The sequence below is a fragment of the Sinocyclocheilus anshuiensis genome, unplaced genomic scaffold (genome assembly GCF_001515605.1).
Source record: "Sinocyclocheilus anshuiensis isolate Anshui unplaced genomic scaffold, SAMN03320099.WGS_v1.1 scaffold487, whole genome shotgun sequence".
NCBI classification, from domain to species: Eukaryota; Metazoa; Chordata; class Actinopteri; order Cypriniformes; family Cyprinidae; genus Sinocyclocheilus; species Sinocyclocheilus anshuiensis.
Window position 1 is genome coordinate 615,681 of NW_015548240.1, and position 27,115 is coordinate 642,795.

At 36.0% G+C, this 27,115-nt stretch overlaps 1 protein-coding gene across 5 annotated transcripts in view; it reads left to right on the forward strand.

The window, feature by feature from the left end:
• The first annotated feature begins 3,191 nt into the window (after nucleotides 1-3,191).
• The window catches only part of LOC107654955 (phosphofurin acidic cluster sorting protein 2-like), a 30,964-nt gene continuing 7,040 nt past the window's right edge, over nucleotides 3,192-27,115 (forward strand). For 2 of the 5 annotated variants that reach the window (XM_016442296.1, XM_016442299.1), the window contains exons 1-18: nucleotides 3,192-3,640; nucleotides 16,813-16,900; nucleotides 17,256-17,345; nucleotides 17,786-17,911; nucleotides 17,994-18,153; nucleotides 18,784-18,857; nucleotides 18,941-19,021; nucleotides 19,129-19,188; nucleotides 21,600-21,751; nucleotides 21,873-21,963; nucleotides 22,708-22,779; nucleotides 23,225-23,352; nucleotides 23,993-24,125; nucleotides 24,231-24,335; nucleotides 25,159-25,265; nucleotides 25,383-25,537; nucleotides 25,627-25,737; nucleotides 26,137-26,248. In XM_016442296.1, the coding sequence (XP_016297782.1) occupies nucleotides 3,522-3,640; nucleotides 16,813-16,900; nucleotides 17,256-17,345; nucleotides 17,786-17,911; nucleotides 17,994-18,153; nucleotides 18,784-18,857; nucleotides 18,941-19,021; nucleotides 19,129-19,188; nucleotides 21,600-21,751; nucleotides 21,873-21,963; nucleotides 22,708-22,779; nucleotides 23,225-23,352; nucleotides 23,993-24,125; nucleotides 24,231-24,335; nucleotides 25,159-25,265; nucleotides 25,383-25,537; nucleotides 25,627-25,737; nucleotides 26,137-26,248 (1,964 nt within the window). In that variant the 5' untranslated portion in view covers nucleotides 3,192-3,521. The remainder of the gene's footprint in view (nucleotides 3,641-16,812; nucleotides 16,901-17,255; nucleotides 17,346-17,785; nucleotides 17,912-17,993; nucleotides 18,154-18,783; nucleotides 18,858-18,940; nucleotides 19,022-19,128; nucleotides 19,189-21,599; nucleotides 21,752-21,872; nucleotides 21,964-22,707; nucleotides 22,780-23,224; nucleotides 23,353-23,992; nucleotides 24,126-24,230; nucleotides 24,336-25,158; nucleotides 25,266-25,382; nucleotides 25,538-25,626; nucleotides 25,738-26,136; nucleotides 26,249-27,115) is intronic. The other 3 variants (XM_016442297.1, XM_016442298.1, XM_016442300.1) reach the window with 3 other exon arrangements.

Here is a 27,115-nt window from a genome sequence, read left to right on the forward strand (position 1 = left end):
TGAAGGAAATGAAAGTATAACTAATGTAATTTTTCAAAGATTTTAAGTATAAAATTTGTGCAGTTATGCTAATTCAGAAGGAAAAATTTGTTGTCAGTGGACAGAAATGTAAAGCCAATCTAAACATTTCAATTGCATTGTCTGTAAATTTGCAACAAACAAATATACAGAGGTCCTTTTTTTATTTAAACAACCTAAAAGGACAGTTAAAAAGGGCTTTATTAAATAAGTTATTCCAAATGGTATCATAAAATAACCTGGTATCTGCAGGATTTTTAAAATCAAATTTAAGACCTTTTTAAGATCTGCACTTCACATTTCAGCCTTTAAACAATTTTTAAGAAAAGGGATGAGTCAAAAGTATCAATTATTATATTAATTTAATCAATTATTATATTAAATAACATATAAATATATCTTAGTTTCTTAATTGTTTAGATTTTTATAATGCATTAGCTTTTTGTCGATCCACTGGTTCACATTTAAAAATATGTAGCAAAAATAGCAGATGCGCTTTTTGAAAAAGCTAATTCGTTCTTTGCCAGCAGGTGTCACTTGCGAAACTGCGCATCTAGTGGTTTCCCCGGTAACCGCAGTACACAAAGCTGACTGCAGTGCTCAAGATTATTCAGTGAAATAGTAGCCTTTTGAAGTTTAATCATCATATTAATCCATATAGCAATTATTGTCTTTCCGTCCCCAAAGACCTCGTATAATTTAGACTTTTTGTACCATTTAAGAGTTTGCATGGCCTTAAATGTAAACAATTTAACTGAAGACGTTTTAAGGACCCGCGGAAACCCTCCAGCGGGCCGTACTAAAAGACACTGAGGGCCGTATACGGGGCCCATCCCTGATCTAGGGCCTCAACATGTACACCGCACAGAAACCGGGAGTTATTGATTCAGTCAATACGGTATGAGAAGCACACTTGCAGACTGTATTTTATAAATTGATCTCTGTTGCTATGAGGAACCTGGCAACCACATATTGAGAAGTATGAATGGGAGGCGATATTGTAATATCTGCAGTGTCCCAAGGACAAAACACCCTCCCTCCATGCCTCTGCCGGTCATTTATTCTTTTCGCTCATGAAACTAGTGTCCTCTGCACTGCGACGCTCTCGTCCTCAAGGGCAAACAGATAACATCAAACTGCAAACAAACAACAGAAGCGCTTTGAGACCAGAGGGCTAAGAGCAATTTGTGCCGTACTGATGAGAATACGTTAGTTGTTTGAGAAACACACACACATAGGCCTACACAAATGGCGTGAATTGGAAAATAGTTCATTACTATAAATACAACTGGAACAGCTTGTCCTTTTGCTCTTTCAATAACACGTTGTCATTGACAATATCTGCAGCGTTTTATAGACACAGCAAAATAAATACATTTAAAAAGCATACTTTTATACATTTTGAAAAAAAAAAAAAACAGTAATAATAATAACATTAATAGAACTAGATTTGCATTTCCATAAGAAAGCACCAGTTGACGTAAGGGAGCAAAAAAAAAAGGAATGATAATTTTAGGTTAGCTCAGAATTTGCAAAGTTTGCAAAAAGCTATCACACAATTAGCCATCATTTTAGAAATAAAACCAGAAAAGGTCAACCTTTTTCTAATTAAATTAAATGTAAAGTCCCCCTGTAGTGAAAATCAAGTTTATTATGTTGTTTATTTGTCTATGTGCTGTTTTTCATTTGCTTTTAGACAAACCATGTGCCAATCCATCCTTAAAGGGGTCATATGATGCGATTTCAATTTTTCCTTTCTCTTTGGAGTGTTACAAGCTCTTGGTGCATAAAGAAGATCTGTAAAGTTGCAAAGACTAAAGTCTCAAATCCAAAGAGATATTCTTTATAAAAGTTAAGAGTCAGCCACACCTACCTAACAGCTCGTTCTAACACGCCCCCACGTCTACGTTGCTATGTGGGAAGATTTGCATAACGCCGTCCAAATGTTCATGCAAAGAAAGAAGGCGTAACTTTTATTCTCGCTTTAGTATTGTTGCCGCCGCCATGTCCTGAAGACGCTGTGTGCTTTGTTGTGAAAGTGAAACTACTTTGTTTGGTCTTCCAAAAGAGGACGATATCCGCTTCGTCATGCCTAGAGCTGATCCGTGCTGGTCGCTGAGGAAATACAACAGTATGGTGAGGGGCGTAACATTTCCGTCACACGCTTGAGGTATTCGGCCAATCACAACGCACTGGATAGCTGGCCAATCAGAGCACACCTCGCTTTTCAGACCGATGAGCTTTGTAAAAATCTACGCGTTTCAGAAAGGCGGGGCATAGAGGAGAAACAATAATGTACAGTATGTGGAAAATAATGTGTTTTTTGAACCTTAAACCGCATACACACATTTAATTACACCAAATACACAAAATAATGTTATTTTTAGCAGCATCATATGACCCCTTTAAAACTGTGGTTGCCCAAAGGCAGCCTCAGAAACGCGGTTTGAAACAGCCCTTGGTTTGCTACGTTACAAAATTCAATAACCAATCACGTCAAGGGATAGATTCCTATGATTAGCATATCCCTCTCTCCATTTATACAAACGCGGCGCGCATAGCGATCCCATGCAAAATATACCAATAGGATTACCAGCACAAAACCAAAAATAAAATAGAGCAAAAACCCATGAAGCCGTGGTTTAGCGTGAATTTAGAACCGCTATATTTAAGTATCTGCATGATACAAATGTTGTATTGTTTTAACAATTGTAAAGTTTGATTCCATTTTGTTGGTGAAATCCACTGGGATCAGGATAATCTTGATTTTTGTTTGTATCAAATAATATATAAGTATATTTATAATATTGTATTATATTATCATTATAGAATGCTATTGTTATGATATAAGTAAAATTGATGTCCAGGATACTGGACATTTGGAATGGTAATATAATATAATATAATATCTGTGAGATAATATTTAAACGATAATTGCCTTATATTAACATCCATTATTGTTATTTTATTTATATTTTATCTTGACCAACTTTATCATGAAGTAGATTCAATAAATGCTCCATGCTTGCTTTTTTGCCCAAGTCCAAATGTCCAGTACTTGCAAGCACTATAATATTAATGATCGTACTGTATTGTGATACTGTACAATCCCAGCATGACGTAACTGTTCATTTATAAACAGCACTAGGTACTTTCACTACAGTTGTCCCGTTATTTACTGGCCATCCCGAGTGTGCGAGAGCGCAGACGCGCCAGTCTCTGGTACAACCCGGGGTCACGTGACTTCATGCGGTGAGCGACTGCTGCTGCTGCCGCTGCAGTTTCTTGTCGCGAGCGCTCGGTGCACGGTGTGGAAACTCCGAGCCACAGCGGCATGAAGCTGCGCGCAGACACCGCACGAGAATCGCTGCGCCACCCGTGAACGGCAACCCGGCTCCGTAGAGCAGCGGATTAACAGCGGGAAGGATTTAGATCCAGCGCGTTCCTGAGGGAGAAGTTTGCTCACCGTGTCGGTGGAGGTGAACGGGACACCAACTGCGAGCATGGCGGAAAGAAGTGGACGGTTAAGCTTCCCCGGGAGCGGGGCGCTAAACAGACCGGTGCCTATGAACCTGTTCGCCACCTGGGAGATAGACGGCTCCTCTCCTAACTGCATCCCCAGGTGAGAGTCGCGCGAGATCGGTGGACCCAGGTGGGCTGTTTGTGAGCGAGCGGGCAGGTGCACGGCGACAGGGAGTGGTGTGTGTCTGTGTGAGACAGAGAAAGGATGTGTGAACTAGTTAGACTATCATTGTGGTGCACTGATCCAGCGAGTCTGATTGGACCGGTGTCAGCATCGGATCACGGTGCCACAAATCCAGTGATGTTCTGCTGATTTAGTAACGTTAACTCTTTTCTGTCATTCACCGTTAAGTGTTAAAATGTGACCCGATTGCTCTTTCATCACTACAGATAGTCTTTTAGAGTTTATTATTATTATTATTATTAATTTCCGTTATGCTTGGCGCGATCTGACAGTTCTGTTCTGACCGCGAACACAAACAAACTCTTTGGCCTTTGTGACGTCAGGGTTCCGTTCTCGCGCTGTGAGGTGGCACGCGCGGTTTGTTATGAATCGGTTTTGCCGGAGGGGTCGAGCTGTCATCAACACGGGCCGGTGTCGTGCAAAATAACCCAGTGGGTCTACTAGATGCACTGCCACCGGAACATAACGTTCTGACCCAGTGTTTCAGAGATTGCTGCTTCTCTTATTTGCTCTCATGAGTCATCAAAGTATTCTCTTTCTTTCTTTCTAAGCCACACATTAGATCAAAACAGAGAAGCTACTATTAAAACGGGCTCGACTAGCACCGTATGTGTGCTGGCATGCAGGTTGTTTTTGTTTCTGTCCCATATAATAGATATGATGAACTATGGGTGTTGTCCGCAAATGACCTTAAAAGACAGTTCACCCATAAAAGAGAATTCTGTCTTTAATTACGCACCCCTCCTCACTTACAGGAGAAATTATAAATGAATGAATGAATAAAGACAGTAATGGTTATTTTTTCACTGCAGTTGCAAAGAATGGGGACTGGAGCTTTCAAGCTTCAAAAGCTATCATAAAGTGGGCCCTATGAAGATCACAGGTCTTCCGAAGCCGCTCGATAGCTTCGTGTGAGGAGCAGTTCAAAGTGAAAATCATTTTTCACTGAACAAATCATTCTTTTGAGTCTTGACGTTTTAATGGATCAGTTGATCAAGCTCACAAAACCAGTCTGAATGGTTTGTTCACCATTTGGATTGATCAAGTTCTCGAGTTCTCTGACTAAATGATCCAGTCTAAATGAAGGGGATGATTTATTTATTTTTTGGTAGAAAAATGACCTCTCATAAATGCTTAAAGATTGGAAATATAATGTGTAAGTTCTGTGAATTGCTTTTATTTTCCTTTTTTGTCATTTTGGAGATTGGCAGTCCTACACTGTAAAAAAATATCCCATTAAATATGGTTGCACTGTAATAAATACTGTGATAATGTTTCCGGTATTATGAGATGCCTGTGTATTTTATAATAATTGTATGTTTTATTAAGATATGTAATGTATTTTGAATGACCAAAATCTGCTTTAAAATGTATCACCATAATGATACAGGTGGCACAATGGAAAGCCACATGATGAATATTCTTCACAAATTCACCTTTTGCGTTACACAGAAAGAAAGTTATTCAGCTTTTGAACAACATGAGGGTGTGCAATGAAAATTTTCATTTTCTGGTGAACTATTCCTTTAAAACAACCTGAACTGGAGCAAATGGTGAGATGGATGGGGAATAAAGAGAGAGAGATGTGCCTTATGAATTCTTGATCATAATAAAAGATTCACAACTGTACCACAGACACATTTTCCTTCAGGCCCTTTGTCTGCCTGATGTATGTGTGTGAGGAGCACGACATTTGACCACAGAATTCCTACAGTTAATTGTGTTAATTTAAAGGTCTGTTCTGTGCACATAATTGAAGCTGAGAGCAGAATCTGAGAGAAACAAATCATCTTATCACAGTGAGACACACTCATACATCTCTGTCATAAAAATGACATTAACTTTAGTTTTTAATGAGCTGATTAATGAGCTACAGCAGCTGGTCTTCTGAGCTTTTCTGTAGGATTTTCCCCTAGAGGGCTTCCACTGCAGTGGGTGTGGCCTCATTTGGAAATGCTATCTGATTGGCTGGGCCTGACGTGGCTGGCATGTCCCTATTGTAGGACTGGTTTTCTTATTTTTGGTTGTTAGGGAACTGTGAATATATTATCTTAGCAACACTCAGACATGTTTTGTCAGTTTTCTGGTGAATATTTTTAAGTCACTGCAATGTTGTTATTGTTAACTAAAACCATTAAAAATTGTTAAATCAAAATATTAATAAATACTATATTAGTATACAAATAATACTAAAGCAACAGTGATTCATTGGTTTGTTTGCTCTATTTGTTTTAGTGATATATAAACCCCCATTAAAACACACACACACTTTATTTCCTTTTTTTGTGAAAGATGCATCTGTCACTCAGTCAATGTGTCTAGCCTTTGTGGTTTTGTCATGCTTCATCTCTTGTGTTTACTTGATTGTTAAGTGTTTTTGTTTTTTTAAGTGAGCATATATGTGTGTTGAGTGTTTTGAAGAGAGATACTTTGCATCCTACAACCACATCTAAATTTGTGACCTCTGTATATTGTGGGTCAGTTGTCAGCTTGAAGTGTTTGTGGTGGGCTGAAACGTAGATCTGGAAGCAGCTGTTTTGAATGCAATTTCAAGCTGTTGATCTCTCTTGATGTTTGATTGTGTCAGAGAATAAGAGGATGAATGAATTTGTATTGAATGACAAGAATTGCCATCATTCAGATTACACACTGCAAAATAGGTCACAACACATTGAGTCTGACTCTGAAGCCTGTGTGACTGTTGTGTGTTATGGCAGATTTGATAGATTTAAAAGGGCGTAATATTAGCTCACTGTAGCTGCCATAATCCTCACGTTCAATTAAGCTGTCAGAGCTGACACATTCGGACTGGTTCAGTCCCGCCGAAGTCAGTCAGAGACTATCGGAGTGCAAGAAAACAGAAGGTAACTGAACGACACAAGACACAGAAATGTCAACTATGAATAAAATAGCTACAGCAGAAAAGCTGATCTACTTCTGTCGTGTTAGTCATTCACTTTTCAGTCCAGCATGTGAATGTGAAGTGTGTTGATTTGTAAATGTGTGTGTAATATGATATTTTGTGCTGTAACTGGATTGTAGAAAGCAGTCTTGTTATTGTTAAACTAAAACTATTAAAAATCGATTGAAATCAAGTTGAAATACCAACTGATATGTGAATATTAGATGAAGCTGAAGTACTAAAATTGCTAAAGGTACAGCTGAAGTAAAAGTTAAAGCTATATACAAATATTAAAAAAGCGAATAAAACCACTTAGCAAAATGACTAAAACGTACACTAAAATTGAAATGAAAAGTAAAAATTTAAAAATAAAAGCTAATTCAAAATGCTATAATAGTATAGGAAGTTATGAGGTTTTTGGCGGTTATTCTCATATCCTGGTAAATGAAAATGTTCTTGTTCTTTTGAGTTCATTGTACTTTAAAACTTGCAGTTTTACTCAAAACGTCCTCCAGAAAGTCTAAAAAGACCATGTACTAAAACTGTGCTGCCAAAACGGCTTGTTTCTAACATCAGAAACCTAAACTTATTAACACAAGGCTGCCCACATTTACACATCAACAATGCCTGTTCAGTGTTGAGCATGGCCTGTCCAGTCACGTTGAGGTAATCCTAAGGGAGTAGCAAAGATATTATTAGCCCTAAACACCAGAAAACGTATTTTATGTTTAATTATAGATGATATCAATGGCAGATTTTACAATTCTATACTAGTTTGTCTAAATAAATTTAAAATAAAGCATTACAAACTCAAATCAGTAATTGTAGTGAATTTAGGCATCACAACATTATAATTTAATGGATAGGCCTATTCTTTTGGAGATTTGCTATAAATTACATTTCACAGTTTTAAATGATTAATGTTTTTACATATTAATATTAACTTTAAGTGAGTGTTACATGATGAAAAGGTATTCTCATAGTAAAAATAGGGAAAATAAACACTATCAAATATCCCGTTTGAACTAATAAATAAAAAACCCTCTAATATTGGCTGATAACTGATGTTCTGTATATCCTGAGAGTAAAATTACAATCATCAGTAGGAGCTTCAATGCAAGCTTATTCTTTATAGTGACGCTGTGCTGCTGACTGTGTGCACGACCCCCTTATGTTCCTTTGTATCTTCTGAAGTGGGCATAATTTTCACTAGAACAATAGTAATCTCTCTGTCGCTCTCTCTGATTGAACAGGCTGTGCTAGGCTGTCATATTTGTGTGTGTTGGTGGAGTGTGTGCTGCGTTCTCACCCAGAGGGAAGAAACAGTCATGGCTTTGTCTTTAATGCGCCCACAGCCATTCTTACACACACACACTAACAGGAGCGGGGTAAATAGGCGTATTGTTTATATGATAAATCGCTGTTTTGTCTTGGAGCATTTGTTGTGTATTTTGTGTACGTTCTTGATTCGGAGGGATAGCAGATGCTTGAAATCTCTTTAATGGGACAATGAATGACGGTGTAGCTCTTTTATAGCACATGGTCCAAGTCTGTCCATCAGTGCCTGTTATGGTGTTGTTCAGTCATGATGTCCATTTTGTAGGTTAACCTAGAGGACTAATTTGCTATGTTCCCTCAGGAATTTTTACTGGGTTTTTAGAATAGTGCTTTTTAATGTGTGTGAAAAATAAGGTTACAAAGAAAGAAAACAGGAATAACGACTTTATTCAACAATTTCTTCTCTTCCGTGTCAGTCTTCATCACACATTCATGAGAGTACCACGATGTATGCGAATAAAGTCATTATTTTAGTTTTTTGTTGTGCACAAAAAGTAGGCCTATTCTCGTAGCTTCATAAAATTACGGTTGAACCACTGATGTCACATGGACTATTTTAAAGGGTTCATATGACGTTGCTAAAAAAGAACATTATGTTGTGTATTGCACAGCTAACTGCTTACTCAGCACTTACAGTAGGATGGGCGGTAGCGGTGTGTGTGTGTGAGTGTGGGTGTGTTTTTGCTCTCTATTTGTGTTTGGTTCTCATTCCTTCAGATTCCAGTCTGGCCAAGTCTGAAGGTTTGTTAAAAAGGACTGTGACATAAGTTACATAACGTATATTCTATTGCCCTACACCAACCCTACACCTAAACCTACCCCTTAGAGGAAACGTTGTGCATTTTTAAATTTTCAAAAAACATTCTGTGTGATTTATTAGCTTGTTTACACGTGGGGACCTCAATTTAGGTCCCCACCGTGACACGAGTCCCCATGAGTCTGTGTGTATTCAGGTTTAAGTCCCCACCAGAATAGAAAAACAGGTACACACACACACACCTACCTCCTAAAGTCAATAGCCAATTCCTCTGACTATGTTCTGAATGTTTGCTGATGTCTCATTTTACACCTCATATAAAATCATATAAAATCACCACACAGAAACTTTAAACCCAATTCACCAGGTTCTGTGAAAACAGCCTACAATGTGGTGTTTGATGGATTTTAGCAGAGCTGGTGTCTGCATTTGATAATTATTTGCATGTGGTCAAAAATAAAGCCAATAATCCTGCTTCTGGTCTGAAGAAACATACAGGCTTAGAACAACATGAGGGTGAGCCATTGATAACAGAATTGACAGTTTTTGGTGAACTGTTCCTTAAAAGTCACCTAGATCCTTCTTCATAAACCAAGTACCTTCATTTGCTTTGATATTTTTGTGTTGAAATTATTTAGATGGATTTATTTGAAACTCTGTTGATCAAAGCCTTTAGCAGTGCAGCTCTTTGTAAAGACTGATCATGAACATCACCGTGAGGTCCAGAGATTCAAAAGATTCCAGAGCAAAACCGGCATCTGAGCACACCCCGAAAAACAGATGCCCTACACCCTGGGGATTCTGGGAGTCTGCACACCAAAGACAAAAATAGCTGGTTTGTGGAACATGACCTGCTCTTTCCCTGAAGCCCCGGTGTGAGCCAGCAGCAGTAGGGCTTTGAATTATGGTTATCAAGAATGCAAAACTAGCACGAACATCCTGATCACATGTGCATGACCACACGGCAGTGGTGCACATCGGTTTTGTGTTTAAATAAAGCTGTGGCCAATGTGAATTCTCCATTCCTGATCATTGCAGGTGTGTCTGTTTGTTGTGCAAAGACAGAAAGTAACACAGCGCTCAACCAAACACTGGAAATGAAAACAATGCACCACTGTGTAAATGTATATGTACAAATAGAAAATATCAGTTCACAATTTTCAGTCAGCTGCACTGTTTTCTGTTCTGCATTTCAGATCTGGTATTTTATTAGTCTCATATAAAGTGTGGGAATTTTAGTTTGTAGGACTGTAGGTTATATGCAAGAGGGTTGGGTCACAATGCTACTGACTAGGCACTTAATTAGGATGACAATCTCATTTTACAGCCATACATATTCAGATAGATGCCTTTAACCGCTGTGTCACGTCTTGCACTGATTGTCCTTAAGCAGATCTTTTCTCAGAATTAATTAATAATTTCAGTTACTTTAACCAGCTGGTTCATTCACTAAACATTCACTTCAACTTGAAAACAAGAAATTGACTAAATCATGCATATTTTTTAATGGTTCATATACACTACCATTCAAAAGTTTGATGTAAGATTTTTTTTAATGCTTTGCTGCATTTATTTGTTTAAAAATATAGTAATTTAATATATTTAACATTCTTTAAAATGTAATTTATTTCTGTGATGGCAAAGCTGTCGTTAGTGTTGCTTCCTTCAGAAATATTGTTATATGTTGATTTCGTGCTGAAGAAACATTTCTTATTTTCAGTGTTGAAAATGGTTGTACTTGATATATATTTTTCCCATGAGATATATTTTATGTCATGATGAATATCTTGTCAGGTTTCTTTTACGAATAGAACGTTCAAAAGAACAGCTTTTATTTAAAATATAAATATTTTATAAGAATGTATATGTCTTTAATGCACTTTTCATCAATTTAATGCATCCTTGCTATTTTATATAAAATATAAAGATTTTTGTTTCATTTTATCAATAGGTAGGCCATCTAGAAATAATTTAGGTTCCATGATCATTTGGCTATAAGTTCTCTGCCTATTTCACACATTGGCCTAAACACTAGTATTAAAAAGTCATGTTTATTTGCCATTTTTGACATAGCCACAGATTATAAGCATGCTTCTTCTGTCTTTAAAATGTATGCCACTTTGTTTGATATTTTCTTATCTAATGCGATTATATTGTAGCATCAAGTGTATCACAAGTACTTGTTATTGTATACATAGGTGCATTTTTACAGGGCATTTATAATATTTTAAACATAAAGACTTGCATTGTGCTACAGGAGATGTTTCTGCAGTAGGAGCAACTAAATTATTGTGTTTCTAATCAGCAATTTTATGTTTTGTGTGTGTGTGGATCCAGTGAGAAAGTAGGAAAATGTAGGTCAGTTGTTTTTACAAGGGAAGGAGATGCATGTGCATGTTGACTCAAATGTTTTCAGCATGTGTTAGTCTTTAACTGCAGTTTGCTGGAAGTCAACACACTCATCTGCAACTAATGAGCTGAATGAAGCAAACCGAGTGTGTGCAGAGAAACGTGTGCTTGTGCTCTGGTGAAACACAGAAGGATTGTTTGCATCGGTTTATGGTCTCCTATCTCCATTAAAGGCTTAGGTTAACTTGATCTCTCCTGTCTATCTGTCCGGTTTAAGAGGATCAGTGGTGTTTTGTTCCGTCTCTCTGTCATACACAGGTCAGGGACTCCTGTAATCTCACCAGGGTGAAATGAATTCAGATCTACTGTGAGTGAATTACTGTTTATATAGTCCATCTCTCTCTCTCTCTCTCTCTCTCTCTCTCTCTCTCTCTCTCTCTCTCTCACTGACACACACACACACACGCGCACAGTTTTATTGCAGTCGTTGGGACAGATTACAGTGCAGGTTATCTCGACACTCTGCTCCAGTTTTGAAGGTCTTTGAAGTTCAAAAACATAATTTAGAGTTTCAGATAAACAAATAATGTAGAAAATGTCAAGTGTGTTTATGGTTTTCTTGGTAAAAACCACAGTTTATCCTGAATTCGCATACAGCGGGATCCAAACATCTAAAACCACTAGTGCAAATGCTTCTCTTTTGCATTTATTTCTAATATAACGCTACATTTTTATTTACAAAATACATTATCAACATTTCTAAGTATTTGATTTGCCCACATTTTACATTTGTGATCTGTGTTCTCCAGTATGATTTGAGAATGATCCAAAGAACGTCTTGTGCTTCAACCGAAACAAGAACATCTTGACCTTGACCAAATGAGTTCAGTGACAAATCTGCTGAGATTTCTTTACTTATACACTACCAGTCAAAAGTTTTTGAACAGTAAGATTTTTCATATTTTTAAAGAAGTCTCTTCTGCTCACCAAGCCTGCATTTATTTGATCCAAAATACAACAAAAGCAGTAATATTGTGAAATACTATTCTTACTATTTAAATGAACTGCTTTCTATTTGAATATACTTTAAAATGTAATTTATTCCTGTGATTTCAAAGCGGATTTTTTTTCAGGTTTCTTAGATGAATAGAAAGTTCAGAAGAACAGCATTTATCTGAAATAGAAATCATTTGTAATATTTTATAATATTCCTGAAAAAATGTACTTAACTGTTTTAAATATTGATAATAATAATAATAATAATAATAATAATAAATGTTTCTTGAACAGCAAATCAGCATATTAGAATGATTTCTGAAGGATCATGTGACACTGAAGATTGGAGTAATGATGCTGAAAATTTGGCTTTGATCACAGGAATAAATGACATTTTTAAATGTATTTAAATAGAAAGCAGTTATTTTAAATAGTAAAAATATTTCACAAGATTACTGCTTTTGCTGTATTTTGGATCAAATAAATGCATACTTGGTGAGCAAAAAAACTTTAAAAATCTTACTGTTCAAAAAATGTTGACTGGTAGTGTAAATTTAATTTGATCGTGGTGATCTAATAATATTTAATTTAATAATTTCTTCTAATGTCAGTATTTGTTATTTTCAGGTTTATATGGATAAAATAGAAAGTTGGTCTCAGCCGTTTGGACCTGATTGCACATAAGCCCAACAGAAATAGCTTTTTTTGTGTCTGTTTACTAGTCATGTGCTTTTCATACCAACGATAACTTAAAATAACTTATAGACTTACACACTGCTTAGTGTGTGTGTGTGTCTCTTCCATCATTTACACTAAGGATTATTCAATTGAGCTAATTAGGACCAAGCTGACCTTGTTAGAATAGTGTGTGAATGTGTGTGTGTGTTTTTAGCTTCTACAAGTAAATGTAGGTCAGCTCTCAGGGGTTTACTCACTTTCAGACACATGCAGAATATTTGGACTGTCTTTCTGATGAGATCACATGAACACGAGTCCAGCATGGAAACTGCCCTTTAAAACACTTGGAAAACACACATAAACAAAAACTATGAAATCCAAATATTTGTGGCTTTTAGTTCATGTGGTAGTTTTGAGACAGTCTTTGCAAGTGTAATTCTAAATGTTTTACTGATTCTTAAAGTTAAAATGTGTAGTCTCTTCAAGGAAAATGGACTCCAAATATTGATGACTCATCCTGCACTACTCAATTTTCTGTCCAATCAGATGCTCTCTAGAGTGTGAATGTCCCTCCCCATCACACTATTTGCAACTGTGTAGAAAACTTATGGCAGTGCTGTAACTATATATGAGAAAATGTCCATTACATCAACATACCCGCTAAAATCACAATCCATTTTTTTCCCCATGTTATATTAATGAGTAGGCTATTAGTTCTGGAAATGTGCCTAATTTTCTTTTATTTTCTTTAAACAATATATATTTCAATATATCTTCAAATCTACCTTTAACCTGGGATATGTATTACTTTTTTTTAGGTAAGGGAAATTTTTTTGATATGTCCCAGCAGAACATCCTGTTTCAATAGGAAATGCATCAAGAGAGAAAACTCTTTTCTTGAAGTTGAAGTGTTGTTTTTTTTTGTTTTAATTAAAAAACTCATATCCTTAGGTGTATAATTAATTATTAATTATTATATTAATTATTATTTTGTATTATTGTTATAGTATTTACTAATATTTGAATTAGCTTTTATTTGTATATTTACAGTTTTCATTTTAATTTTAGTTTTATTAATTTAGTTTTGTGATTTTTATTAGTTCTTTGTTGTATTTGAAATATTTTTTATTTCAGTTTTAGTAATTTTAATATTTAGTACTGTAGTACTTCAGCTTAAACTTATTTTAGTTCTACATTTTTAAGTTATTCATCTAATATTTATAGTTTGTTTATTTCAGCTTTTTATAATTAATGAAAACAATTTTTAATGGTTTAGTTTTAGTTATCAGTGATGTGTACTAATGCATCGGCTAATCCCGGTGTTCTGTCCGGGCCCGTAACCTGAGCACGGTTTCACCCCTTAGCACTGCCCTTTCAGACTTACAGTTACAGTAGAGGTGCGTGTAACCTGAGTCAGGAGTGATGGAACCTCAGGGTTTCTGATGAGAAACGAATGAAATTGATTTTGCTCTAATTCCCTCTGTGCTTTCAGAGTCTCTGCAGCATCTGCCAGAGTGAAACACACACAGTCTCTGTAGAAGAGTGTGTGTAATGGAGCTGTGATTGAGTTTGGATCCAGCTGAGTGGAGTGAGACACGTTCATCTTTAACTCCAGAGAGGATGAACAGTCTCTGTTCTTCTGTGAGAGGTCATTGAGGGTTGTTAGATCTTTATAGGAGGTTATACATATAGTTATTAGAGGGGTTTGATTGACGTGAGTGTGTGCAGTGAGAGACACAGAGCGCGCGCACACACACACACACTCACACACTCACACACACACACACACACACACACACACACACAACTCACCACACCAGCTGAAATAATCAGCCTTTGTACTGAGAAAAGAGAACATAAAATTGCCTGTGTGGCCATTGTTTCCTGTCGTGTTTGTTGGTGGTCTCAATAATCAACCTCTCACACAGCTTTCACTAAAATCAATTATTTTTACTTCATGTATTTATTATAAATATAGTGTGTGTTGACTGTTTAAAACTACAGTATGTAATTTGTTGAATTTGTGATTAACTTGAAATATGGCTGTGTTTTTACAGGGCGAACTTAAGCCAAATTTACTCACGTTTTAGAAATAAGAATTGCATTTTGTATCATTTTCATTATAATTAAGTAGATAATCATCTTAAACAATTATCTTTAGTCTACTACAATTTAAAATTTTCATTCTCATTACTGTAATGCAGAAACACATATGTTATTTAAATTGTAAAGTATATTTGCAAAGTAGAATTAGAAGTCTTCCACACATGACATTATCTGTTATACTCTAATTAATATATGCTAATTTTCATTTAGGAAAATCATGCCTAGACAGAAAGGATTTTTACTGTGCAATGCTGCATAAATGCAAATTAGTTTTTTTTTTTTTTATCTTATTAATATATTAGTTTTTGGGCTAATGTTAGTGTGTGTGTATGTGAGAGAGAAATGTGTCTATGTTAAATCTACTCAAAACCGCTGTGTGTTTCTTTGTTGCGGTCAGAGTTAGCATGCTAATCGCTCAGGGAAGAAGAATGGCTTTTGTTTGTGTGTGTGTGTGTGTGTGTGTGTCAAAGTGAGAATGTTGTGTGAACAATACCAGCCTTCAGATTACTCAAGAGATTGTACTGTGTGCCTCTCTCTTTCTCTCTTCCTTGTCCTCATAGTACCTGGTATGTGATTTGAATATATAAAGTATTTCTCATTAATATTCTATGAGGTGCATGCATATGGGTCTGTTTCCATTGGCTTCGCTCTCTGTACAAGCTGCTCTGGGGCCTCTAGGGGCCTCTCTGGTCCCTTGATCACTTCCCTCTGTGACATTCCTGACAATACTGACTCATCTCTGCTCTGACTCTCTCCCTGCATGACTGACGTTATTTCATTCTCTCTCTGTGACAGGATTCTGTCCCTCCACAGTCAGTGTGCAAAGGGACATTTCACCCAAAAATGAAAAATCTGTCATTTATTCAACCTTATAGTTGTTTCAAATCAATAAGACCACAAAAGGAAATCAGAATACTCACATTCTTTTCCAAACTATTAGTAAATGTGGTTGTCAAGCTTCTTAAATGACAAAAATCGCCATAAAAGCATGCAACTTGTACATTATATTCCAATATTCTGAAGTCATTGATTAGCTTTGTTCGGGAATCAAATGGAATTCTCTTGCAATTTGAATATGCGCATAAATTTGTCCCGCCTGCATTATTTAGTTTCGGAGCTTTGGCTAAAGGGAAGATTATTGGCAAATAATGACTTAATGTCTTTTTATTTTTGGTCTGCTAATCCTTTAATTCTGTAAATGTTTGGCTCTGTGATGCAAATGTGGGAGTTGAGATTCTTTCCTCATTTGCATTGTCACTGTATGTGTTAAAGGATGGATGTCTCTCAGTGCAGTGTTGAGGTTTACTGCAGTGTCAGAGCGAGGGTGTGTGTTTATTATGTTTTAGTAAAACGATTTTGGCCCTTTTGAGCAGTTCCTCATGCCTAAAATGACAGACACTCAATGGAACGTTTTGTAAACAGTTTTATATGCAAGTTTCCAGAGGACTGAAATCCCTGAACCCCACTTTATCAATCCCATGAATTCCAGCTGTTTTATGGACTGATCTGTCCCATTTGAAAGCTGCTATGGGCCTGTTTTCAGCTTCAGACCTGATTCAGTCTTGTAGAAATTCTCCCTGCTGAGTTTTAGAGTTTAGTTTGGCAGTAGTTGTTCTTAGGAAGATTGAGTTTTCTTTGGAAATTGAAGGTTCATACAGTGCATTACTGATAAGAAACTCAGGATATTAGAAAACAAGATTATCAACTCACATCCTGTTACAGGAGCAAACATATGGATCACATTCCTAAACATTTACTGATAAACAGCAACTGAGTGCCTGTTTGTAAACCAACTGTAAAGTGAAGAGATAGTTCACTCAAAAATGACAATTTTCTCCTTTAGTTGTGCTGTAAACCATGGTACTTTTTCTACATGCTCATTACAAAGATTGCTTCTCGATTAGCCAGATGTTATGTATAATCACATATTTGTGTAAATAAGGCTGTTGTTTTTGTCTGTAGGCTGTGCAGTCTGACTTTGAAGAAGCTCGTGGTGATGAAGGAACTTGACAAGGAGCTGATTTCTGTCGTCATTGCAGTCAAGATTCAGGTTAGTAATCAGCTTCATAAAGTGTATGTTGTTTTTCAACAGCAGCGTGTCTAGATTTTTTGCAACAAAGAGCACAGCATTTACAAGTTTAGAGACAATAAACATATTCTAAGAGGGTTACAATACATGAGAAATGAATTAAAGTGCATAATATCGTAAAGTGTAATAAAGAGTCATAAATAAATAAAATTTTCGTCAATATAGAATGATGATAAATTCCTTATGGCATAAGTCCACGGTCCAGAAAGCTTTTCAATAAACAAAATCCCAAATTAATGGATAATTGTTTCTTCAAAGTGATGACCGAAGGAACAATTGGGTGAAATACAGATAAAGAGACTGTTTGTGCCTGTAGGGCTCCAAGCGAATCCTGCGCTCTCATGAGATAGTGCTGCCCCCTGCTGGTGGGGTGGAGACTGATCTCGCTCTCACTTTCTCACTACAGGTAAAGATATCTTCAAAACACACTTTTTCAAATTGCTCAGTCATAAATGGCTCTGAACCAAAACTTAGTGAACTGCCTAGTTATCTGCTGCTTACATTGACAGCTGCCTTGCCTGACAAAGAACCTCATAAGTGATTGATTTGGAACACTCTGCATCACTCTTTGCAATGCATTATGTATACAAGTATACATGCTGCACTGATTTAAAATTAAAACAAAAGGAAGATATCATGGAAACAGCCTTTGCTTTGAAAGTTTGTCTATGCCACCTGTAAATGCTCCCTGTGTAGGCAGCTTACTGGGTTTTGAAACAGAGCCAATATTGCTTTTAAGACATCATCATTTCAGTGTGCTCTGAATCATACTAGAGTTTTATTATGAAATTGAGTTGGATGTTTTTCCTGTCTCTCTCCTGTGTGTACATGTTTGTATGTGAGTAGTACCCTCATTTTCTGAAGCGCGAGGGAAATAAGTTGCAAATCCTGCTTCAGCGGAGGAAGAGGTACAAAAACCGAACAATTTTGGGTTACAAGACGTTGGCTGCTGGTTCTATAGACATGGCAGAGGTATTTCGGATTTCTCAGTGAGGTTAATAGTCACTTTTGAAGCATATACAATGCTTAAATGCTGATTTGTTTGTGTGTGTAGGTGATGCAGCATCCTGCAGAAGGTGGGCAGGTCTTGGCTCTTTGCAGTAATCAGAAGGAGTTTCTGGGTAAAGTTGCTGAGATTTGGATCTATTCCCTGTCCAGTCAGCCTATAGACCATGAAGAGGCAGCCATTCTGGGACAGAAAATCAAATTTTCTGGTAAAATCATCCATACATACACATACATTTTTCATTAGTCTATGACATGTCCCCATGGCAATAAGAAATTGTGTTCTTTATGAGAGATGTGAAGTTTTACACTAAAGGTGTTTTTTTCTGTATTGTGTATTTTAGCGTGACAGATTTATCAGATTTAAGCATGAGTTACTGTGCACATTATTCATAAAATTAAGTTAATTTCTTACAAAAATTGTATTAATGATTATTCATCAATTAAATCAATTGGTTTCATATATATATATATATATTCTTTGACCTTAATGTTTACTTGAAGTACACCCTGAGTTTTTTTAATTTACTTTTTTTAATTTACTTTTTTTTTTTAATTACTTTTTTTTAGGGGAAACCCTCATGACCAAATCTCAGTTTGGAAGACCTTCATTATGTTGCTTTTGCATACTTACTGTTTTAATGTCCTTTTATTTGTTTTTTGTTTTTTTATTTAAAGTAAAAATATATCTATTAATGTCCATTTATTAGTTATCAAGCATTATTTAAAAATCATTCTTAGCCAAAATGTCAATAGCAGTACATCACTAGCTGGAACACTGCTTTGACCAATCAGTATTCAGGACTGGGCCTTTCCTTTTTCCTTTTTTGACTTGGTAGATAATTACTCAGAAGAAGAGTATGAAAGCTTCTCATCGGAGCAGGAGGCCAGTGATGACGCAGCACAAGGACAGGTGATTACAAACACCACACAAGCAAAGCAACCTCACTTCCCTCTTTTTCTGCTGACTCGTGTGTGTATATACATGCTCCTCAGGATCTTGAGGATGACGAGTACGAGATGAGGAAACCAAAAAAGCAGAGGAGGTCAATAGTCCGGACGGCATCGATCACCAGGGTAAGAATGCCAGAGAACAATGAGAATTTACTCCCAGTCATCGTGTAGTAAACAGACTGTTAATATGAGTGTGTATGTCTGTGTGTGTGCTTCTCTTTCTCCATTAGCAGCAGAACTTTAAGCAGCGCGTGGTGGCATTGCTCAAACGGTTCAGAGTTTCTGATGAGGTGGGTAAATATAGAGTCTATTTGTTTTTTAAGTGTATAAATACATGTTAGTCAGGTTGTGCAGGTTGACCTGTGTGGTGAACCGATATGTTTTGTACACTTTTTCCCCCATCTCAGTGGACCAAATCCGTGTTTGTGTGCAACTTGGTTTATGTTTAACTAAATGTACTTTACTTTAGATGTACAAAGACCTCTCACCTCTGACATGATAGGTAGTCTAAATATTATCAAGTCATGCCAAGCCACCTGTCATTATAATGTTATTATTAAATAATTAAATAATCAAGTCAGTTCAATTTGATTCAGTTCAGTTCATCTGATAGTGTCAGTGCAGTCAAATCAATAATATTACTGAATTTTAAGTGTCCTTTAAAACCACAACTAAGCATGCCACAAGAGTGGCATGGAACTCAGACTTCCATCAGGTGACAGAAATGGAGAAAAAACCTAAAGAGAAACCAGGTTAATAAATAAGTTGTAGGTATAATAAATTAGTTGTAGGAAGGTGATTTCTTTTCCTGTTGTATGATTCTGTTTAGTCTGTGTTCAGTCAGCGGACACAAGGCCTGACCCTTGCCTGGCTCCACAGATTAATTTAGCCATGCATAATCAGCACTGCTACGGAAACCGAATCCTTGTTTGCCGATAATCTTGCAGAATGGAGTTCTGCACAATGAGAGCAGGACTGACACAAGGACTTAGGCTGTAATATTCTTACTGCTTCTGCAGTGTATAGTATGTATACTGTAAACATTATGCAAATGTATATAAATGCGCTGCTGTAGTTGCCAAAATTGCACAATTTTTACCCACAAAAATGCCCACAATGCAGAGTACTGGATTTGACCCTCGATTTTCACTTTAACAAATTTTTTTGAACCGTTAATGTTGACACATTTGACACATAATTGGTAAAAAAACAAAAAAAGGGGTATAAAAAAAGTTTAAAAATAGGCAGTATACAGTATATCCACCATAGTATTCAGTAAATAGTAAGCTAGTATTTCGTTCCTACACCATTCTATATATTCAACAATTTCGACATATAACCAGTAAGCATGAAAAAAGAAAATGCTGCCCACAGCAAAATAAACACATGGCACTTTGGGTTCAGAGGTCAGTCCTCTTCTGAAGGACAGGAAGTGTGTGGTGATGTGCAGAAGCAGCAGTGACGTCCAGCGGGACAGAAACATGATCTCATCAGCATTATGTCTCAGGTTACTTCCTGTTCTGACAGGACACTGGTTCTTATTATGGCTCCATCTGAAACCTGACGAAGATTTTCACAAATATTTTATATTAAAGGAAGTTATTTAGCATTTAGAACTGTCAGTATGGATATGTTTGGAATTGAATACTGGCTTACAACTTACTAAATATTGCCCAGTATATACTGTATACTGACTACTATTTCAAAAACAGTAGTATGAGAAATGGTATAGCCATTAATCAATGAAACATCTCAAGCAGTAGTATGCTGCATTGTCACATGACCTCCTAATGTTGCATGTTTAATTTAGCAGGTGGAGTCCGTGTATAATATGGAAATGTATTTTAGTCCACTTTGTGTAAAACAGTGTTGTTATTGTGAACTATGCAATATGTTTTCTGTTAATCAAAATAAAGCTGAAATAGAATAGAATATAAATATTGGATGAAAAACTTTGAAATGTTGCCTTGACAAGCCACCTGAAATGAAATGTTTAAATACTGAAATTACTTAAAACTAAAACCGAAATAAAAATAAATTCTGAAAAAAAAAAATAATAATCTAATAGAAATATTTTTAAATAGTTTTTACTAATAAAAATGACAAACATTACTACAAAATGTACAATTAAAATGAAAACTAAAAAAATAAAAGCTAAATATGATTTCAAGAATACATTTCTAAATAAATACTGTAACAGTAAATAACACTGGTGTAAAAATGTTATTTGGTAGTCCAGTCAAATAATAAATAAAGAAAGAGGTAAATGTGAGTTAAGTTTATTTATGCTATATCATATTTAATAAACAATGGTAATTCAAAGTACTTTACATAAAAAATATTTTATTTTATAACCATCATGTAATATGAGTATGTAGTTTATAACATCTATATAGTAGCAGAAAGGACATTAGTGCATTTAACTCAGCAGCAGCTTGTTAAAATCTGTTAAGAAGCCGGATTTACCCTGAACATTGATGGTTGCAAACAAAGTCCTTGATTGATTTCCTCTCTCATTAATAATATCCAGGAACATCACATGCCGCTTTGGGATCGATTGCCCTGCAGCTGAGCCTGAGCATCCTCTGTTCCTCTGTTTCATCAGATTATGCTTGACCCTCTGTCTCACCATCCCTCACTCTTCTGCCCTGCACATTCATGCAGTTCAAATGAGGAGTAAATAATGTTTAAATGTTTGTAGGTGTTAGACTCGGAGCAGGACCCAGCCGAGCCGCCTCCAGAAGTAGAAGAAGATCTGGATCTGGAGAGTTTAGAGTTTGAGAATCCGAGTGACAGTGGACCAGATCTGGACGATGATGAAAGTGTTCTCAGCACCCCAAAACCCAAACTCAAGTATGCTAAGAAGAGAGTTTGTTCATTAGTGTTTATTTAGTGCCATATCTGTTAATGTTGAGATGTGTGTTATTTTATTAACCCTCGTGTGTTTACCTTTTTGTGTCTGCGTGTGGTTTAGGCCATATTTCGAAGGAATTTCTCTATCCAGCTCTCAGACAGAAATTGGCAGCATTCACAGCGTTAGGAGTCACAGAGAGCCACCCAGTCCAGTAAGAACTCATTCATGTGTTTAGAAGATATTTAAATGCACACATAACATACACTTAAATTGACTTGAAATAAAGCTAATTATACTAACCTAATACTAACCTTTTCCAAATATATATGTGCCATTCAAAAGTTTGGGGTCAGTAAGTTTTTTTTTTTTTAAGAAATTGACATTTTTATTCAGCAAGAAAACATAAATTGATATTTAAAATATAATATATATATATAATATATAATATTTGTTATAAAATATTTATTTTTCAAATATGTGCTCAGAATGCTAAAAATTTATTTCCACAAAAATATTAAGCAGCACAGCAGATTTCAAAATCGATGGTAATAAGAAATGTTTCTTTGTTCAAAATCAGCATATTAGAATGATTTCTGATGAATCATGTGACACTGAAGACTGGAGTAATGGCTGCTGAAAATTTTGCTTTGCCATCAAAATTATACATCTAGAAATAATAAAATAGAAAACAGTTATTTTAAATTGAATTAATATTTCACAATACTGTTTTACTGTATTTATGATCAAGTTAATGCAGCTTTATTGAGCATTAGAGACGTCTTCAGAAACATTAAAAAAAGTCTTATTGACCCAATGTTGGAATGGTAATATATATATATAGACATTTCTTTTTAACCAGTTTTCCCCATGAGGAGGACGTATAAGCTAGGTTAGAAACATAAACACTTCAGTTTAATCACTCCTGAGCTAACTCTCTCTCTCTTTCTCTGTTCAGATGGATCCTGATAAAATAAGGGCTGTAGGTGGAAAGTTTCAGATGGATAATGAATCTGATAATGTTTCAATGGTACATCCTTCACTAATATAAGATATTCACTGAATATCAGATCAAGACTTACATGTGTGTTTTGAAATGAGCTCTGGCAGACGCTCTAAAGCTGAATCACAGCTAATGAATCACCCAATCTGAAACAACATGTGGTGTGGTGGCAGCAGTGCAAAACAATGTCATTTTGTACAAGTGTCAAACTCGGATTAGGAAAAATATCAAAAATTATATCATATACCTTTTCTGCCAATATACCTTATTTGGCCTTTAAAATGTGCCATTTTATTTGACACTAAGTATCTTGTTTCTTTTGCTGCCCTTTCTTGTCTCACAACTTGTGGATATGAGGGTGTTAAGACAAATTTCTGTTTAGTGAAAAACTTGGTTATTTTACCCAGCCTTAAGGCTGTATTACATTGTATAATGTGTAACGTGTTTTATTATGTGTGTCTTTGGGCTTTAGGGTCATCCTGAGGTTGTGACCCCTACCACTGAACTGGAGATGATGGACAACATGGACACTTTTATGGAGAGATTGCCTCCTACTGGCCGGATGACCAAAACAGAGTCACTTATCATTCCATTCAACCGGTGAGGATACATAAACCCTTTATTACTGCGGTTAGATGAAGAGAGTATAATATATCTTACCTGTTAAAGATTACTGTCAAGGTGCCGTTAGGCTTGCCGCGATAGACGGTGCTGACGGTGATACCGGTGTTAAGCCGCAACACCGGTTACGTCACTTGCCCCATCTATGTTCGTGAGAATCATTCGTGATCCTGCCTCATCTACAGAAGATGTGAGTATAATGTTTTGTAATGAATCTTTGCAAATCGCCTTTCCTAATAATGTGCTAATTAGCAAGTTTCACGATGAATGCAGCTAAAGTACACAGTCTCTCTGAGAGCGGCTCGGAAGGGAGGGGCGGGGTCAGCAGAGCTCATTAACATTTAAAGGAAAATGCTACAAAAACGTCTTGATCTGAAAAGAGCTGTTTTTGACAGGGTAAAAAAGGTGTTTTTTACACTACCATTGAGAAATTTTAACCAAACTATGTTACAGACTTTTCATTAAGACCCTAAAGAATCATATCAACTTGTGGAAAATGGGCATCCTATGACCCCTTTAAACAAAGCTCCCTCTGGTGTGTGTTTTTGTCCACCCTGTTTAGTGTTTTTGTTTTTAAAAACCTTCTGCAATATGAACAACTTTCTCTCTTCATCTGAAGGGTGGAGCCAAAGTTGGCAGGGCGACGGGGGCGGAGCACATCACTTAAAGAGAGACAGACCAGTCGACCGCCCAATGAGAGAGCCAACAGTCTGGACAATGAGCGTTTGCTTGACACACGCTGCCACCTACAGGTCAGATAGAACCTCTCTGCACACTACAAATACTCCAGTTACTAAACAGAAGCATCCGTTTAGCCGCAACTAATTTTGGTCTCTGTTTGGTTTGTGTCCGGTTAGATTCCACGCAAAACGGTTTATGATCAGCTGAACCACATCCTGGTGTCAGACAGCCATCTTCCCGACAGCATCATCCTCATTAACACCTCTGACTGGCAGGGCCAGGTATGAATGACAGCTGTCAACACAACATGAACATGAACAACACAACATGTTTCTGTGATGGCACATATTGCGAATTATCAGCTGTTGATATAAAGCTTACATATTGTACATTTTGCTATCATTTTATATAGATTTTTATTTATAAAGATAAAGCATAATACAGTTATTTTTGCTGCAAATTCTACAAAAACACACAAATTGTTTTTTTTTGTCTTTCATAGTGTCCAAAACTGAAAAATACAAAAAATAATCAGTATAAAAAATACAGTAAAAAATATATATTTGCAATTTAAAAAATAATTTTTTAATATATTTTCAAATGTAATTTATGTGATGGCAAAGCTGAATTTTCAGCAGTCATTACTCCAGTCTTCAGTGTCACATGATCCTTCAGAAATCATTCTAATATGCTGATTTACTGCTCAAGAAACATTTCTTATTATTATCAATGATGAAGACAGTGGTGCTGCTTAATATTTTTTGTGCAAATCGTGATTGTGGAAACTTTTTTGATTTAATGGAAGGTCCTCATTTATTTGAAATGGAATTAACAATGTAAAACTCTACTGTCACTTTTGATCAATGTAACGCATCCTTACAAAATAAAAGCATTCATTTCTTTTAAAATAAATTATACCGACCCCATAATTTTGAATGGTTGTGTATATTTTAATAACCATGACTAAATTAATTTACTAAATGAAATACTTAAATGAAAATTGTAAATTATAAATATGATTCATAAGCATTTGGAATAATAAGCCTGCCATCAGTACAAAAACCGACTGACTTATGTAACCCTTTTCCTGTCTTTTTGTCTCAGTATGTATCTGAGGTGTTACAGAATCACGGTCTTCCTGTTGTGTGTACGTGCACCACGGCTGACATACAGGCTGCGTTCAGCACCATCATCTCTCGCATACAGAGATTGTGAGTCAGACGCTTCATTTCTTCTTCATACTTCTGCCATTTGGTTTTTTTGCCATTAGGTTTTTTTAGGATAGGGACACACTATGTCCTTATTTCTCCTTTTCTCTTTCTCTCTAGTTGTAACAGTAACTCAGTTACACCGTCTCCTGTGCGGATTGGAGTAGCAGGAGCTCAGCATTACCTGTCTGTCGTTTTGCGTTTGTTTGTGGATCACCTGACACATAAAACCCCCGACTGGCTCGGATACCTGCGATTCCTTATCATCCCTCTTGGTAAGTGCAGGAATCATGGAAAATAATGAGCAGTCACTGGCCAATAAAACATTACCAGAAGAGCTAAAAAAAAACATTTGTGTGTGTAGGGGTTCATCCAGTGGCTAAATATCTGGCCAGTATAGATTACAGATATAACAACCTGTTCCAGGACTCAGCATGGAGAGATCTTTTCCACAAACCAGAAGCACCAACATCAGGTAACCTTCTCTGATATACTTATTCACTCTTCATTCTATCCATCTGCAAATGTAAACAAATAAAATATGTACTCTTTCATATAATATATAATTATTTATTAATATTATAATGATATATAATTAGAAATGATTAAATAATAAATTAAATATATTATATATTAATAATTATAATATTAATTATATTTATTTTATTTTTATATCAAATAAATAATTCATAATATCAAATATATTAAAATTTGTATTTTTTTCTATATAGTGTAATATACAGTGTTTTACTTCTTAATAATGTTATTTTTAAATATATTAAAAGTGTATATACATTTACATGCACGCACACATTTTTATAAATGTATAAAAAATATTAACATTTTCTCTTTATTCTCTGTCAACCTTCTCCAGCAGTTCAGGACAGTCCAGATGTGGTTTCCAGGGTAACACAGTACATGTTGGGAGCAAACGGAGCTCATCAGCTGCCCATAGCAGAGGCCATGCTTACCTATAAGCAGAAAAGGTGATACACCATGCACAGAGCAGCCCAGATCCATATTTTTATAAAAGAGTTAAACCTTTCAGAGGAGGCAACATAAATGTTTTGTGCAGAACACACTGAATATGAAATATCAGTGTGATTGTAACATGGTTCCACTCTATAATAAAACGTATTCAAAGATTATGACTATCCACAATTGTATTTGGCTAAATACAATTAAAAGAATATCAATAATCTCTTGATATTAAAGTGCTTTGAATATGTGTTATTAGAGGCTGGGTTCATTTTCAGATGCTTTGAAGATGCAGATATCTGGTTTTCACTCAAAAATGCACTCGATCCATTTTGTTCGTTTTTCCAGATATTTGCATCTTTTTCATGAGCATCCTCCTAGTGTTGCTTTCGTCAATGAAAATTATGACTAAATATTGTCGTCAACGAACCTTTATCACGTGACGAAAACGAGACGAGACGCAACGTAAATGCTGGTCATGTGACGATGACTATAATTAAATGTATAATGCAATATTGTTGACGAATAAAATGTCTCTTCATTTTCGTTGACCAAATGAGACGAAACGAAATGTTATAACGTTATTTCGTCTCGTTTAGTCGCGTTATTATTATTATTTTGCAGTATTTCTGTTTCCTGTGTCTCACTTCAGGGGCTGCATCAGGTCGCACTGCGCAGACGCAGGCGACGTCACTTCCTTAAGCCCCACTCGCGGCATTATTTAGACCAGTGTTTCCCAACCGGGGTGCCGTGTAAAAAATCCTTTTTTAATATTTTTAAATTGCTAAAATGTTCAAAAAAGCAGCTATTATATAATATCCATTTCTAATGTCGCCAATAATTAGAGATGCACTGAAATTCCGGCTGCCGAAAAT